Consider the following 17,982-nt stretch of genomic DNA (forward strand, 5'->3'; position numbering starts at 1 on the left):
AACTCAAATGGATACTAATCATGGCTAAAAAGCCCCAAAACTCACACATAGATCTAGGTGCAAAGGAGTCCAAGAACTAGTTTATTACCTCCAAATGTTCATAAATATCTTCCCAATCCCAGATCTATAGCCCCCTTCTTGCACCTTCAAGATCCTTCTTCCTTCTCCAAGCTTTAATGCACTCTTCAAGGTAATAATTGGCTCAACAATGGATATGGCGTCTAGGGTTTGGTATTCTGGGTTAGAGAGGCAGTAAAGGAACCCTAGGGAAGAGAATGAGGCGCTTAAATAGGCTCCAAGTCTCGAATTTAGGGTTTTCCTCGTACAGACCAAACTCGCCGAGTCTCCTTGGCTGACTCGTCGAGTCGGTCACTTACTCCTCGACCTGGATCCCGCTCAGACTCGCCGAGTTCCTCCTTGGACTCGACGAGTCGTCCCTTAAACTTAGGGTTTCCTTACCTTTCTTGGCCTTCCTGACTTTGGGTGTTACAATTCCCCCCCCCCCCCCCTTAAAACTTAAGAAAAACATGAAAAGATAGGGGTATGAACTCACGTTGTGTGTTCTTAGTGGATGGATGTTGAAGAAAAGAAGTGTTCTACTCAAGAACACTTAGAAGATGCCTTGAAGATTCGAAGATCTAACATGAATATGATGATGTTTGTGTAAGATATCTATGATTTGAGTAGAAGGAAGTGAAATAATCATATGAAGGATGATAATACTTACCAAAAGTATAAGAAAAGCTTGGAGAATAGCCTTGAATCTCGAAATTTAGAGAGAGTATTGAGAGAGAAAGGTGTTTGTCTTTTGGAGGAAAAATGAGAGAAATGTGAGGAGAGATAAGAGTTTTTCCAACCTTTGACTAAGAGTGTGGCTGGAAAATGGTGGGAAAAGGACAATGAAATGACCATGTATTGTGAAAGGACAAGGGTTGGTCATGGAGTGGGTATGGGGTGGTTGCTTGTGTCATACACAAAGGCAAAGTCAACACTCTACCTAAAATATCCTACCCACTAATCTTGGATAAGGATTATACCCAAAACGTGATAAAATCATGAAATATGGAGTTCTATATGTTGAAATATGATTTTTGGGTGAAAAACTCGCGTTAAAATAATTAAAAACGGACTTAAAATGCAAAACTAGTCGAAAACCGGGCAAAAAGGGTAGTTCTGCGAAGCTTCTCGCAATGGGGACCGAAGGTGCGAGGGTTCGGTCTTAGCAGCATTAGAACCGAAGGCATGGTTCGGTTGGTGTATTGGAACCGAGAGGGGGGAGGTTCGGTCCGAGCTATCTCGCAGGCGAACTCCTCAGGAGGGACCGAAGGCGAAGGCAGGAAGAAGCGAAGGAGAAGTTCGGGTGCTCCAGTCTCGGGTTCGGTTTAAAGCTTCGGGTTCGGTTACTAAGGTTTCGGTCCAAGAGGGTTCGGATTCGGTCAAAGAGGGTTCGCTTCCTAAGGGGAGACTTTGGTTCCTTAAGGCTATTTTACCAATAATTACCCCGTTTTAAGTGGTTTTTGACCTAGTTAAGGGTCGGGATGACCCGAATGATTACAAAAAGTTAAAGGAACTTTTGGTAGAGATTTTTAATAGAGAGAGATAGAGTGAAAGAGATTGGGAGAGGCTTTGTTATGACCTTTTTAAGGGTTTGGCTTCGCAACTCAAGGTCCGTAAACCCCGTTAAGCCATGTTTAAGGATCTTAGACACCCTCGATGGGTATGCACTAGTGTTTTATCGTTTTGGTACATCACTTACCCTGATTAGGGTTTAGAATTTTCGAACACGTGAAAACTCTAAGTGATACTTTGTATTAAGATTGTGAGTTGTACAATAAGAATCATAATGGAAACCCTAATATACAAGGGTTAGATGAGTTGACCGGTTTGACTTGTTGACTTTGTTTGACTTTGACTTGACCAGAATTTGACGATTGTCACACATAAGATTAGAATACTCATCTATAACTATCATACTTCTCGCAGTGCGGTGGGTTATTGATCACAGCCCGGCAACACAAAGATCTCGTTTTCCAAATTGTGACCTGCCAACCATCGTGACGTAGCCCCATGTTTCCCTGCAGCGCGAAAACTATGTTGTGATGGGCCATTTTCTGTTTTGTTGCCTGTTTCAGATCAGGATTTTGTGCAATCTTTTAGGGTACTTAGAAGCCTCCTAAAGAGTGTCTTCATCGTACCAATCTTTCACACCCCTGGCCGAGGCGGCGGAACACGTCGGGTTGTGCAACTAAGTTCATGAATCACAAGTAAACTGAATATATAGGACAAGTACAACAATAAACAAAACAACATTTGTATTCCATCATTAAGTTTGAATACAGGATTCTTACAGATAATAATAGTACATTACTTTCCTTAAACAGGTAAGCAGATAACAAAAACTAGATAGCTAGCTCGTATGTAATCCATGACCAGTCTTCTGTTTGAACGCTTGTCTAATGATCTCCTGAGAATACATGTAATTTTGAGGGTCAACACAAAGGTTACTGAGAGTCACAGGTTTTCTATAATAATGATACTTTTAATATGATCCAAAAAGTAATACATTCGTTGTAAGTAAAACTGTGTTTGGAAATGTTTGCTAAAGCAAGGAATCTAAATTGTGGTTTCTAGGTAATGAAATCTAGTTAAAGTTTATAGTGATAAAGTTGTAGTGATAAAGATACGGATAAACGAATATAATTATATGTCAGGGTTGTAGTTAGCAATTGCAGATAAACAGATATAGTTATCTGTCACGGTTGTAGTTAGCAACCGCAGATACAGATATACGGATAAAGTTATCTGCCAAGGTTGTACTTAACAACCGCAGATACGGGTAAACGACAAGTATATTTGATAAGCGTAAACGTAAAAGTGTACGATACTTGTTTAAACAGTTCAAAAATCTTAATAAAGTTGTACGGATAAACGGATAAATGACAAGTATATTTGATAAGCGTAAACATAAAAGTGTACGATACTTTTTTAACCGATTGAAAAATCTTAATAAAGTTGTACGGATAAACGAGAAATATATTTGATAAGTGTAAACGTAAAAGTGTACGATACTTGTTTAAATAGTTGACAAATCTTAATAAAGTTGTACGGATAAACGGATAAAGGACAAGTATATTTAATAAGCGTAAACGTAAGACCCTATGATACTTGTTTAAACAGTTGACAAAGCTTAATAAAGTTGTACAGATAAACGACGAGTATATTTGATAAATATCTATAGAGTCATAGCACTTTTGTAGTCGGAAAATATATGTTATTTTTATTAGTTGTATCATTTTAATGACATAACATATATTGATATTGAGGTTTAAAACTAGTTTGTGTACTTATAACATATAAGCGTTTAAACAAATATTTCACAAATTAGTAATGTGTTTACACAAAATAATGATATTTCATGTATATTTTGTATGATAAATATTACTTAATACACGTACTACCTACACCAATCATAGATTCATATATGTTGTTGCAATGTCTTTCTTTAAAATAAAGATCATTATCTTTGTAAACCAAAATAGAAGCTTCATTATTATCAAAAGCTAAAGTAAAATCATCCATCCACAATGCATAAAATGAAATAATGTTTCGTGCCATATAAGGCGAATAGTAACAATCTTTTAAAAAACTGAAAAACTAGAAGTAATTGAAAGTTGGTAGTCTCTAATCTTGGTAACGGCTACTCTACTCTTGTTCCCCGTGATCAAGTCAATCTCTCCATGCCTTATCTTCCTACTTCTACTTAGTCCCTACACATCAGAATAAATGTAGGTTCCACATCCCGTGTTAATATCCAATTGTTAGAAGTAGAAGTGGAATGTAATTCAATTGTAAACATACCTGAAGTGCCAACACCTTTGGCTTTGTTCTTCTTAAGATCCTCCAAATACTTAGGACAACTATGTTTTTAATGGCCCTTTTCTTGGTAGTAGTAGCATATAGCCTCTTTATGGTCATTCACAGATGCAATGTCTAGAACAGCCTTCTTAGGGTTGGAATTTGGATTACCAACTTTCCCTTTCCCTTTCCCATATGATGGGATAAGAGGACCTCTTTCTTATGACACATTATGTGGGTTCCGTATCCTGTGTCATCTATCTATTTGTTAGAAGTATGAGCGAAATGTAATTCATTTGTAAACATACATGAAGTGCCAACACCTTTGGCTTTTTCTCTTTAAGATCCTCCAAATACATAGGGAAAGTACGTTTCCAATGGCCCTTTTCTTGGCAATAGTAGCATATGGCCTCTTTAGGATCATTCATAGGTGCTATATGTGGAACGTCCTTCTTAGGATTGGAATTTTGATAACCAACTTTCCCTTTCCCTTTTCACTTAGGATGAGGATGAGAGGACCTCTTTTTTTGACACCACTATACCTAATAGCTAGTACAAAAGTGGTTGAGATAGAGTTCCTAGGTTGAACAATGCTTTCTTCAATAGTCTTGAACATCCCATGTAGCTCCATTATACTATTCTCCAAGCCAATCATATAGTAGTTGATAGTGAACTACTTGTATGTGTTAGTCAAAGAGTTAAGGATGACACAATAGCCAACTCTTGAGTAAATATGAAGCCAAGACAAGTGAGTCTATCAAATTACCCTTTCATTTTTAGCACATGGGCACTCACAGAACCATTCTCATGTTGCTTGCAACCTAGAATAGATTGCATCACTTTAAATCTATTTGTATGAGCTTGCTCTTGAAACATGTCTTTGAGATTCTCATTCATGTAATACGCCTTAAGATTCTTACAACTCTATTGGAGTTCGAAAGGCATGGTCGCCAACATTAATCAGGACACTTCAATCAAGTGATAGTGATGCTTTTCATGATTGGCTGCTTCTTCTTTAGTAGCATCGTCAGGAAGCTCCTCTACAAACTCTTTGTCCAAAACATAATCCTTTTTTCGTACCTCAAAGTGATCATTAGGTTATGAATCCAATCTAGAGACTTGGGACCAATAAGCTTGTCTTGTGAGAGGAGTTGGAGTATTGAGAAGTTTGATGAAGAGGTTGGTGGTGGTGGAGGGAGGGAAGGAGGAGGAGTAGCACCTGAACCATGAGACATCTATTATGAAAGAAACACACTTAGCTTGATTAAGAAATCCTTTTATTATAATTACCCAGCATACTCTGATGTTAACCAAAAAGCGGGGCGCTGACCGCGTATGCGCAGCGTACCTACAGGTACGCTCAGCGTACACTGCCCAGCTCCAAAACTCCATTAAGAGCTTATTCCATTAACTCCTTCTGTCCAAAAATCAGATCTAAGCCCAAAATGATGTCCTAAGTCATAAAGTTTCCAACTTTATGACTTTGCATGGCTATTATGTAAAGCCCCGTTTATTTGTTAAATCAATAAATAAAATAATATGTGAATAGTAGCCCTAAAATAAATAATTATATATCAATGGATGGTCTTGAGGGGCTAATTGTCATAAATTTAGAAGTGGAGGGCTGAAGGGTAAGTTCTAGATTAGCTTTGTAAAGATTTTAGAAGATAGGGGCTATATGGTAACTATTAAGACTTGAATTTTAATGAATGATTTAAGATAAGGGTTATTTAGTAAATATTGGGCTTGTTTTGAAAATTCTTTATGGAGGAGGGATCAAAAGTGGAAAAAGGGGCTATAAGTTTGAAAGGAGCACGGGACTTAAAACCCGTCACTCCTTCCCTCCCGTTGAGACGCAAGTAACCCTAGCCTCACTCGTTCAAATCGGCCGCCATCTCCAACCTTATACCTCCCTCCAGCCGCCACCTCTTTACCCGTCGAAGTCGGAACACCAGCCATCAACCATCAAGAAGCACCGGAGCATCCGACGCTATTATTGCTCCAAGCTGCCGGTCAAGTTCAAACACTTCGTCGCACGCCACCTCGCTGAAGAGCGTCGCCGCTGCATTTCTTGATTTCTGTCGCTGCCTGGTTCCATTGAAGAGAAGGCTTCGTCGATGTGGTTCACAATAGCATCCCGCTGCTGCTGTTCCAAATGGCGAATATCCGCTGCCACCCCCTGCCGTGTTCTTTTTCTCTTTCTTCATTTTCGTTCCAGTGTAGCGCCACTTCTTTCTCGTCTGTGAAGCTGGAGAAACGAGACCATGGTGAGCCATCGTTGTGTCGCCGCTGTTCTGCTGACGTGAGTCGGCCTAGAAGACCGGAGGTGTCGGGGTGGCTGTTATCGCGATATGCTTCCTACCACCGTCGTTGTCACACCATTGCTGTCGTTAGGGTGTTGCTACCGTCGCCACCCACCACAGGTGGGTGTTGGATTCACTTTGCAAGCAGGAACATGTGGGTGTGTGTGTTCCGATTGTAGTGTGTGACTTTATTTGGCCGGAAGTTGTGGGAAAGGCCACCACCGGCCACCATAGGATGGTTGTGTGTGTTTATTTTGTTAGCGTGTGTTTATTTTGAGAGTTAGCATTGTAAACTGTAACCATCACGAAATAATGTAAAAGGAAAAATCAAACCACCACCGTATGGTGGTGGCTGCCGCCACCGACCGCCGTGTCTGGTGGCGGTGCGTTTTGCCTCTTGTGATTGATTCGTTTAGGGTGCTAGAAACCCTAATGGGCTCAAAGGAGCTCTAATGGGCCCAATTAATCTTAATGGACTCTAATGGACCCAATAAAACCCTAATGGGCTCAATGATATTCTAGTGGGCTTGGTAGGCCCAATAAAACCCTAAATAACCTAAAAGTCCAACAAATTAATAAATGGGTTAATCTTTGGGTTGGAAAACGCTAATGCCAATTAAACTCTAATTTTTGAGAATTAATCGGGAAGCACACGAGAATTATTTAATAACTTGAGATATTAAATAATAAACTTTGGCAAAGATTAATCTAAGCGATAATGGACTTAATGGATTAAGTCCTTAATGGGTTAAGTAGGAAACTTAACCCTAATCATCATTTTATGGGAAACCCTAATTTTACTTGGGTTTATTGATGGGCCTTCCTTTTGGGCCTTGATGATCGGGTTATTAATGGGCCATCCAAAGTCAAGCAATTAGACTAGAATAATTTAATGGGCCTAGGGTGAGGCCCATGTAAGGGGCTTGGGCCCAATTTGGAAAACTGGGCCATAGAGGGGCCATAGTTTGGGCCTGAATGATTATATGATGTTGGGCCTCAGAATGAGACCATGTATAGGCCTTGGCCCAATTTGGAAAATTGGGCCATGTGTTGGGCTTTGATTTCCTAGTTGACTTTGGGCCTATGGATTGGGCCTTGGGCTTTAATAAGCCAAGCCAGGGATAATGTAGTAATTACCCAAAGAATATATGTATGGTTATGTATTGGGACTCAATTATTAATTGGGCGTTATTTTGGTGTTGACAGTTCGGGAATCTGTCAGCCAGCAGCTGGGGTCGAGTCTGCGGGACTTCAGCAAGTGTGGGATTGTGTCTTCGGGACTTCAGCAATGTGAGGTGAGTTACCTTCCAGTAGCGGTGGGTCTAAGGCCACAATGCCGGCCCACCAGTAGGAGACGTATGATAGATGATTGTCTTTGTGATATCATCTAGGTTTGCTACTACTTGATAGGTTATATGCTAGCATGATACGTTGTGTGTGATAGTAGTCGAGTTCGGTTGTTAGAACCGAAAGGTAGTCAGACACCCCAGATACGTCTGACAGTATGTGATGATATGTTTGCATGCTGGCATGATATGTTATATGTGATAGTGGTAGTATGAGGGGAATAGTCCCCAAGTTCGGTCGTTAGGACCGAAGGGTAGATCGGACACCCCAGATATGTCTGATAGTATGTTTATGTTATGATATATGTGATAGTAGCAGTAGGGGGTAGAATAGTCCCCGAGGGTCGGTTGTTAGGACCGACGGGTAGGTCAGCACCCCAGAATGGCTTGACAAGGGTAGGTCAGCACCCCATAATGGCTTGACAAGGGTAGGTCAGCACCCCATAATGGTTTGACACGGGTAGGTCAGCACCCCAGAATGGCTTGACAAGGGTAGGTCAGCACCCCATAATGGCTTGACACGGGTAGGTCAGCACCCCAGAATGGCTTGACACGGGTAGGTCGGGCACCCCAGAATTGTCCGGCAGTATGTATGCTATGTGATTGTATGGTATGTGGTATGATGGGGGAACTCACTAAGCTTTGTGCTTACGGTTTTTAGTTTTGGTTTCAGGTACTTCGTGTTAAAGGAAAGGAGTCGGCTTGATCGCAGCGCATCACACTATGGTTTTCCGCACATGAGATCTTTGGGATTACACTCTGATATTGTTTTATGATAACATGTTTGATTATTCCTACCTTGGTTTTGACATGACATAATATTACATATGTTTTATTACATTGTTGGTTTTAAAATGACGTAATTAAAATGAAATTTTTGGCCTGTATTTTTGGGATGTTACATATTAAGTGCTAAATGTCTAAAACCCTATGTTTTTAACCCAATAAGACCATCTAACACAACAACACTCTGAAATATCCAAATGGACAGCTCAAATGACTTAGAGTAACTCATACTCAAAATGTCAAGCTAATGGGACGAAAATGTTCACAACTTCAAGGCTTACAAGATCTTAAATAAATCATCATCAGGTTCAGAGTTTTTTACCTTAAAATGATGCCAAACGGTGATGAGATTTTGGATCTAAGGTGCCTTACTCTTCCAAGGTGGTCCTCTCTTCTTCTCCTTCCTTCTTAATCACCAAAAGTACCCACAAAAGCTCAAGAACACTCTCAAGGTGGATTAGGGTCCTTGATGGACGAAATGGAAAGTGGAGGCTGAAGAGGGAATGATACAGGAGGAGTTAATGATGTTTATATATGGACCAAACCCTAGAATTTAGGGTTTGAGGATCCTTCATGTACACCCTATGTACACGGTGTATGACCAGCGTACTAAGGCCCGCACATGTACACCCAGCGTACACAATGTATGCCCAGCGTACCAAGCCTTGACCTGATTTTTATGAAAATGCCAGTAAGGGCCAAAAATGCAGACAATTCTCATACTAAGGGGTTTAAAGGTAAATACTTGATCGATATGTTACAATATTTATCTTTATTATTTACAAACTTTCAATATATCTATAATTATTAATATAGATAATGTATTTTTGTAATTTTTATGATTCTTGTAATTTTGTTTGCTTTTATGAATATTTTAAGTATTTTATTTATAAATTTATAATGCTTAATATAAAAATATACCTTTGTAATTCTTGTAATTTCGTTTGTGAGTCATTTTTTTAACTTTTGATAAAAATATAAAAAAAAATCATTTCTTCAATAAATATATAATGTTTAACACTTTATAAGTTTTAAATAAAAGTTCATCATGTACAGAAATTTTATAATGTATTGAATCAAGTCAATTAACAATGTTTGACAATGTGTTTTTCAGTCCAACTTTTTTTAGTGTTGACCAATTTCATGAACTCTCTATTACATGTGCAAAGAATGATATTATTAATAAAAAAAGATTATAATAATTTAAAGCATAAAATACGATTAAAAATATTAAAACTAGACTTATTATCTAAAAAATTACTTAAAACCTAAAAACTTGAGTTAAAACCTACAACATGATTTACTACTAGATGTAATACATAAATTAAACTACATCTAAGACATAAAATACTACGGCTTATTTCAGTTGTATTGTTTAGCAATATTCCTTCTTGCATTGTTGAAAATATGACGATCCCCTTCGAACAAGTCATTTCATGGGTTTAAAAAAAGTTTTAGCTCATGGTTCCTTTCTTTTTCCTTTCCTGATTCCAAAAAACCATCAAGCTTAGCGTCTAATTATTTGGTGTCGCTCCTTATCTCCTCCACGTCACCCGATGAACTTTGTGCTCCTTTCAACTTTCTTTTTGCTCTGTCTCGTCTCGTGGGACGAGTTGAAACTTCATATGGATCGTCGTTGTTGAGGTCAATCCCCCTGATACGCGCATCATAAGATTGATTGTGGGTTGCATATGAAGTTGTGTTTCGTTTAGACATGTCTGCGTAATCATCAACACTTTTTAGATTAAGGCATTTTGGTTTGTCATTCACAACTCCCCAAAACGCGTCATTACCAAAAGGTTTTCCGCCTTTCACCTTATAACTCTTCCAAACTTTTGATAGGACATCCACCTTATTTGCACCGCTTTGGGGGTTATGGTTAGCATTCATTTAGAAGTCGTTGAACTCCATGGAGGCTTTGTTGGTGGTCCTCCATTCCGAGTAAAGTTGGTTAGGATTGCGGTACTGCTTTTTCATTCGGTTACAAAAAAATAATAATAATAACTCTAGTTTTGAAGGTTGTCAAATCTTGGTCGTCGCTCGTCGTCGGATCCTCCGACACATCTAGTCATGCTTGCGCTAGTGCCCTCTCTTCCTCATCCGTCCACCCTTTGCATGGAGCCTTCCCTTTTCCTTTATTTTTTTCATTTTGGTTCAACTTCGAGCTCTTGAAATGACTCTTGAATGGGCTCTTCAACGGGTCCTTCGTCGGAAGAATCGGTTGACTCGTCAAGTAGGCGGTGTGGTTGGGATTGAAAATTAGTTTGGGGTTAAGGTTGTGAAAAAAATTGAGTTTCTTGAACCGTCTCAAACGGATCCGACGCTTTACCCTTGCCTTTGTTTTTTTTGTTTTGCCCCTTCCCATTGGTCAGGGGGTGGTGACACTTGAACGGGCTCATCTTCATTGAGGTCAAAACCAACATGCGAATCCGATGAAGTGTGTTCGGATTCGAAAGTTTTTTACCGTTTTGATCCGCTATCGATGTGCTCGTCGCTTGTTTTCAGTTTTTTCCATTTCTTGTTGCTTTTAAGTAGATTCCAAACTTCAAAAAACTTGAAAGTCTTCTTTTGCTCTTTTTGATAAATGTTAAAAGTTTTCTCCAAAATCACTTCGTCACTTTCGCCGCTTTTCCATTGTCGTTTCATGTTGTTATATAAATCGTTAAACTACTTCACATCTTTGTTCATCTTTCCCCATTTTGAGTACACATGATGTTTAGTACGATATGGTTCCAGGTTCATTCATCTGTGGAATCGAGCTCTAACACACATCCAAAAACGATCATGTTTTTTGTTCCCTCCCGTCTTCTCGTCCTCTGAAACGTCAATCCATGATTGTGCTAATATTAACTCTTCTTGAGGTGACCACGCTTTAACTTCCGCCTTCTTCTTTTTTTTCCTGGTTGAGAGGGTTGAGTTTGTGGAACAAATTCTGGTTCAAATTCGGAAATGGGTGTTTGTGGTTGTGATTGTGTTTCTGGAACAAACTCTGGTTGGGAACCAAAATCAAAATGATCAAAATCTTGGTCAAATTGTGGTTGTGTTTGTGGAAATGGTTGCGTAGGACATGGTTGTTGGATATGTTGTGGAAAATAAGGAAGTATACCCCCATAGTGGTAGAAAGGAAGCGAATAAACCAGTTAATCGAGTGAATGTCTTGGAGTTTTGGGTTTTCTAGTGGGTGTTTTTCCGTTGGTTGGATTTTTGGAGGATGATATTTTTTGTGGGTTTGAAAAGAGAGAAGATGGTAAAATGTTGATGAGTTTTTTTGGTTAAGTTGATAAAATATTTATAGTATCGATTTATTAAAAATAAATAAATAAATAAATAAAAACTAATTTTTTGAAAAATAACCGTTTAAAAACGGTAAACCACAGAGCCAATCAAAATTAAACAATGAGTTCACCCCTGGAAGGCCGCAGTGCGGCCTAGACCGCACCCAAGGGGCGGTGTGCGTGATGATGTGGTGGGTGGAGTGCGGCCTAGACCGCACCCACTCCCTCTGGTCTTATAATTTGAAATTTTGCATTTTTATTAGGTAAAAACGTTAGTTTTTATTTAAATAAAGAAGGTTTGGTGAAAAACAAATGAATTAAGTTTAAACGTTTAATTTGGTCAATACAATCTGGTTACACTCCTCAGTCCTCTCCACCAATTAGCTTCAACCAAATCTCTCTCATCTCGACAAGCACCTAACAGACCCTTAGTGACCATAGTGACTCCATTTAGCGAGCCCACTCCGAGCAGCCTTACTCATTACCTATGCAAGGTGGGACACTAGTTAAATCCTTGTCAACCCTATGACCAAAGATATGCTCAGTTACCTAACAATAGTTAAATGTTTGATTATGCAACAAAGTTTCATTATTTTACCAATTTATTGGACACTTTTTACCAAAATATGCAACAATGCTTAACTTTTTTATCGGTTTATGCAACAAATATTAATGAATTATGCAACCACATTTCAACCGGTTAAACTAGTTACATGTAAATATTGCATACTTTGATCCTAAAATGAAACGTGAAATTTCACTTTAATGCATAAACTGGAAAAAAAAAATAGAAACAGTAATAATTTCATTTGATCTACACTAGCACAAAATTGAAAATATATAATAAAACCACAAACAATTTTGTGAGATTAGTTTCACAAAGGAGTATACTCTCGTGTTCACAAACCATTACAAATTTTTTACTTTTTTTCAAGCATGTGGTTGCGATGGGCGGCGGATTCCAGGAATCTGTAAAAGAATAAATAAATAAATAAACAGGAACCGATAAGAATAACATAAAGGATAATTGACACATGAATAATAACATATTTTCATTTATTTGTTCATTGTCAATTATCATACCTTCAGTTTTCTTTCTTATTAGCATATTATATTTTGAAAAATCTACCCACTTATAGCAGTGAAAATTGCTTTGGATTTGAATTTAGCCACTGAACTATCATCACTGGACTATTATTTTCTGTGATAATAGTTCAGTGGCTATATTAATAAAATAAGTGTTTTCCTGTATTTTTTTTATTCTTTTTTTTTGTGATAAACTAGATTATAATATAACCAACCTCAACTCCATGAGGTCCTATCCGATTGCGTGAGATAAAATTAAGTATGAGTGATGCAAATTCATCTGGAACATCTTCCTGTAATAATATTCAACAGTATAAAATATAAATGGTTACAGATGTTAGGTGTCTATTTAAATTTATCAAAAAAAAAAAAAAAAGGTTTATTTGAAAAGACTAAATTCTCACCTGTATTGCATGGCCAGTATGTCGGACAACCACCATTTGAAACTTTCCCTGCATTTGTCCTATTGTAAGAGCCCTGGTACAGAAAATTACCATATTACCCTTCCATCAAGAAATAATATTTGACTTTTTACTTAATTAAATTTTAAACATCATTTATCCAAACAACACAAGAACCTGTCAAGTCTATCTGTTCCAGCCAACAGCAACAGCTTTGGGACAGGAGATGACAGAAATTTTTCCGAGAGGCCTTCATACCTGAATTTTTTTTTATTTCCAAAAATAGAAAGTTAAACATAATAATAAATAAATAAATAAATAAAATTCCTTCAATGACTACAAATATATCAAAGAGTTGATTTTTACCATCCTCTCCAATATTGCTCTGTTTCCTCCAATCGTGCTCTGTGTCGATAGCTGTACATACAACAGCAAGATCGGTCAATTTGCACAAAAGGAATTCAATATTTTTGTATAAAAATTAGGAATGACAAAAGAAAAAATAAATTATATTTAAAAAAAAAAAAAAAAAAAAAAAAAAAAAAAAAAAAAAAAAAAAAAACTTACCACTGCTGTGAGTCATCATACTTTACAGTCCCGGGAATCGATATTCGAGCAGAATCGGTGTTTCTTAAAGAGCCTGATCTCACATTCCACTCAATCTGTAAACATTTACAAATTACAATTCAAATTTTATAAAAAAAAAATTAAAAATTAACAGTTTTTACATTCTTATAGATATATGAAATAAGTGAAGTCAAAAAGCTGATTTTACTGCTTTCTCAAGAGTTGGAAAATGTTGCACTCTGTTTGATAGAATTTTCTGCATATGCATCAATGAAGCCATAGCTGTCCCCTGAAATTGTAATTTTTTTTAAAAAATTAATAAAAAAAAAATTTAAAGAAATTGTTTGAGTCAAAATGCAGCTCACCTCAACAACATCTACAACCACAAGTCCAGCTAGACTAGGCAACATTTTCTTTGCAGCCACATGCACTGCAACTGAGCCACCCATGCTGCATATGATGATCAATTAAATTCATAGTTTTCTTTTTTATTTATTTTTTTATTTTTTGGTTCCTATTACCAATGAACAGTGGAATTAGGTGTTTAAAGTGAATCAGAAACCTGTGGCCAATAAGCACGATTGCTGGTGGAGCATCTCCATACATTTTCTTCACAACAGCTTGAACATCATTACATAGAGTCTGCAATACACAAAGATACAAAAATATGGAGTTTTTTTTTATAATGAAAAGGGGTTATTCAAGATGTGTAGTTTGTAGTGTACCTCAATTGACATGTCTATTTCATTTTCTGTGGATGATTTCCCATGTCCTCTCAGGTCCATTGCTACTACCTTTGCTTTCTCCTTAATTATACCTGCTGATATTGCAAATGACAGCCTGGCAATAGCATGTCAAAGAATTAGAATGTGTTTGGATGGATGGATGGAATGGAATTACTCATTACACTCCATAATCATGTTTGGTTGGCTGTAGGAATGGAATACATGTTTACATTATATGTAATAAACATAATGTACAGTTTTAACTCTACTCTATGCATTATTTAAGTATAATAAAAAAAAAAAAAAACTTTTATTCACAAAGGTTAAAAATTAAACATAATTGAAACACAAATGACATACCCAGAATAACCACCCCCATGTAGACAAAATACAATTGGGCCTTCCTTTCCTGCAGTATATATGTGAAAGACCTGAATGGCAGCATAAAACACAATCATTAAAACAGTGGGAAAGTACAGCTGGCATACAGAGAAGAAAGACAAGTTCTATTGAGTAAATGAAAGGGTTAAATAAAGCCTCTTGTTGCAACAATGTGTATTTAACCATATATGAAATATGCCACGAACATCATTTGTGTCAGGGATGCAAACATCATCCTCTTGATCAAAATAGTCTTTCCAATCTATTGGGGAGTATTTCTGTGAAGATGTCCTACAAGGACAAACAGTAGAATTGAAGAGTAAGTGCTTGAGTTTATCCAAAAGATGGTATACAATTGAAATTCAAAAGAATGTATGAGCAGTTTACAGAGAATGTTACAAGAATCTTAAATGAATACCTTGTCTAATGATCATGCAATATAGGTAAATATAGTACTAAGAACCTCATACATAAAAAATAACTAACTAAGACCTATACTAATCCACAACCCTAAGTTTAAACCTATATGAGGATCCATACAACATGGTTTTCTTAACTGCCATGATCCAGTGAAATTGCATATTTCATCTTAAAAACACTAGTTTGTAACCCTTTTTTTCCAATGATGTCCTATATTTGGTGTCAAGTCCTAGAGATCCTATTCGGGAGCTTAGGTGTTGTTTCTTTTTGAGTTAATGGCTTTAACAGAGACAAGGCCTAATCAATCAGGTAAGCTATATATGGGTGTTTCTTTTCACAAAATTGATCTCATTTACTTTTTCCTTCCACACTTAGTTTAGCATCCTACATTTGTCTATACCTATCTGAGAAGTTTGCTAATAAACAAGTAGGGATCACTTAAATGGAGCCACATATCTTGTCTGCCATGAAATATCTCTTCATTGAAAATCATAACTAGTCTGTCATAGGACTAGTTTCAATGTGAGGATAAGGATTCTACATTTACAGCTAATATACTCATTTAATTAGGTTGTGATGAGCTAGAGAACTTTACCCACGAGTAACAGCGTTCCAAATACTCCAAAGAAGCGGAAATTAAGTTAACTTACAGTTCGATTTAATAATGTTTTAACCAGCTTTTGGTGTTAATTCGCCACAAGATTTTTGAACCTCAACAATAAACCAATTTGAGTTTCTAAATTTAAAGGATCGGTGTTTATTACAGATCGGAAGTAGGAGCAATATACAAAAACTTAAAAGTATAGTGAAAGCAATTAAAAATGGAAAGATAGTTAGCAGAATGATGATAATAAAAGAAAAGAAAAGAAGGGAGGGAGGGAAACTGACTGAGTGGGAGGACGAATGGGTTTTGAGGAGAAAGCAGACGGTGCAGCATGATCGGATTGCGGTTGATCTTGATTATCCTCCGGAAGCGGTGCGAGGGTTGATGACTTTGATTCCATTTGTGTTCGCGTATGCTGTGATGCGGGCAACTTTTACTTGTTTCTAAAAATTCTAGAGCCGATCATAATCGGGCTCCGATATGTCCGGGCGATCGGGTTTTTTCTGTTTTGCTCCGGCCAATTGATAACTATACTCTTTTCGGGTTTTTTTTTAAAATGTTTATTGAGGTTTGTCAAAAGTAATAAAGTCAGTTCCAACTATTTTTTTGATGCGTTTGGCCCTTGTGTTTTGTAAAAGTTGCATTGGAGGTCCTTTTTCATAACTCTGTCAGTTTGTAGTCGTTTGGGGTCATTAATGTGGGGGTATATTCGTCTTTTTATGTTTGACGCTCATTTAAGATGTGATTAGGCAGTGATACGTCATTAACCTATTCTTTGATTAACCAGAGTCCAAGAAACCCCATCCATCTCCATTTCACCTTATCTTACTGATCATCTTCACGATTTTCATCCTTCATCCCTCGCATCTGATTTTAGGGTTTATCAACTAAAAATGGTACTGTGTATGTGGAATTTACGTGGTCCTCATACGATTGCACCCAACCTTAATAAAGATTACAGTAAGTTCTTTAATTTTTTGTTTGGTGTTTCTTGGTTTGTATATTCAAAGCTCATTGATTTTTCTTTTTCAGATGGTCACGAAAATTTCTTCACTTTAAAGATGCATCATGGTGGATTTTTTACAAAGTACCCAGGACGAAAGTACGTTAAGGGAAGGTTGGCATTCTTTGACTTTGTTGACACTAATCTTTTTTCAGTTCATGATCTACATGACATGATTCGTGAGATAGGGTATTTTGCGGATGACACAATGTACTATCATTATAGAATTCCTAATCTAGACTTAGATTTCCGATTGAAGGCTGGCATTCTTTGACTTTGTTGACACTAATCTTTTTTCAGTTCATGATCTACATGACATGATTCGTGAGATAGGGTATTCTGCGGATGACACAATGTACTATCATTATAGAATTCCTAATCTAGACTTAGATTTCCGATTGAAGACTATAGGAAATGATCAAGACGTTATATTTATGGCTCAATATGTCCCTCAAAACAGAGTGTTTAATGTGTACGTTGAACATGGTTTTATAAGACTTCACACTTACTTCATGTCCCCAAGTAAAGTTGTTATTGAGCAACTGGATGATGATCCTTCTCCTGAACTTAATAGTATTAGACCTAAGAAGAAGGGAATTGGTTCTTGTAGAAAGAAATTAAACTTGAATGTCCCACTTAAAGAATCAGCTAATCAAGCACATATTGAAGATGGTGTGTATGATTTCCATGTCCTTAGAACCTTTTGAGCAAAACAAACAAGATGTGGTTAATGAGTTTAAGGATGATTCATATTTTCCTGTACCAAAAAGAAACTCATCCGATGCAAGATATTAGAGTTGATATTAATTACCAGCATCATAGGGAAATACTAGATGATTTTGAGCCTTTTAGTAGTAATGGATATCATAATGTGGGTGAGTTTGAAAGAGAGGTTGAAGTTGATGAAGAACAAGTTGAAGAAGATGAACAAGGGCATGCAGAGGATTCATGAGATGATTCAAAAGAGCATATAGAAGAAAAGGGTGATTTTGACTACATTCTTGACCCATATCGAAGCTGTTTTAGATGACTGGGAGGTTGTTATGAGAGAGTTTAACAGTTGTGTGGATGAGGTTGAATGGTTTGGACAAGGACCAAACATAGAAGTAGATTTAAACCAAGATGCTACAAGAAAAATAGCCTTTTACGACGTGCAAACCACGACACTCATTGATTTATGTTACGCAATGGAGAGTGACGTTAAAAAAGTGTCATCTCTTCAAAAAATTT

The 17,982-nt window shown here is 37.2% G+C and overlaps 1 protein-coding gene across 2 annotated transcripts; it reads right to left on the bottom strand.

The window, feature by feature from the left end:
• Positions 1-12,385: 12,385 nt before the first annotated feature.
• Positions 12,386-16,249, bottom strand: LOC111886257 (uncharacterized). Of its 2 annotated transcripts, XM_023882496.2 has the most exons (13): positions 16,034-16,249; positions 14,932-15,016; positions 14,705-14,775; positions 14,345-14,459; positions 14,182-14,261; positions 13,985-14,069; positions 13,828-13,908; positions 13,620-13,714; positions 13,419-13,469; positions 13,230-13,310; positions 13,056-13,128; positions 12,867-12,944; positions 12,386-12,534 (listed from the first exon to the last, which is right to left on the bottom strand). In XM_023882496.2, exons 1-13 carry the CDS (start codon positions 16,147-16,149, stop codon positions 12,496-12,498), a joined length of 1,050 nt encoding a protein of 349 aa, XP_023738264.1. In that variant the 5' UTR covers positions 16,150-16,249; the 3' UTR covers positions 12,386-12,495. The 2 variants fall into 2 exon arrangements, with proteins under 2 accessions (XP_023738264.1, XP_052626358.1); XM_052770398.1 differs by lacking the exon at positions 16,034-16,249 and having other exon boundaries at positions 14,909-14,998.
• Positions 16,250-17,982: the final 1,733 nt, after the last annotated feature.

The sequence above is a fragment of the Lactuca sativa genome, chromosome 4 (genome assembly GCF_002870075.4).
Source record: "Lactuca sativa cultivar Salinas chromosome 4, Lsat_Salinas_v11, whole genome shotgun sequence".
Classification (NCBI taxonomy): domain Eukaryota; kingdom Viridiplantae; phylum Streptophyta; class Magnoliopsida; order Asterales; family Asteraceae; genus Lactuca; species Lactuca sativa.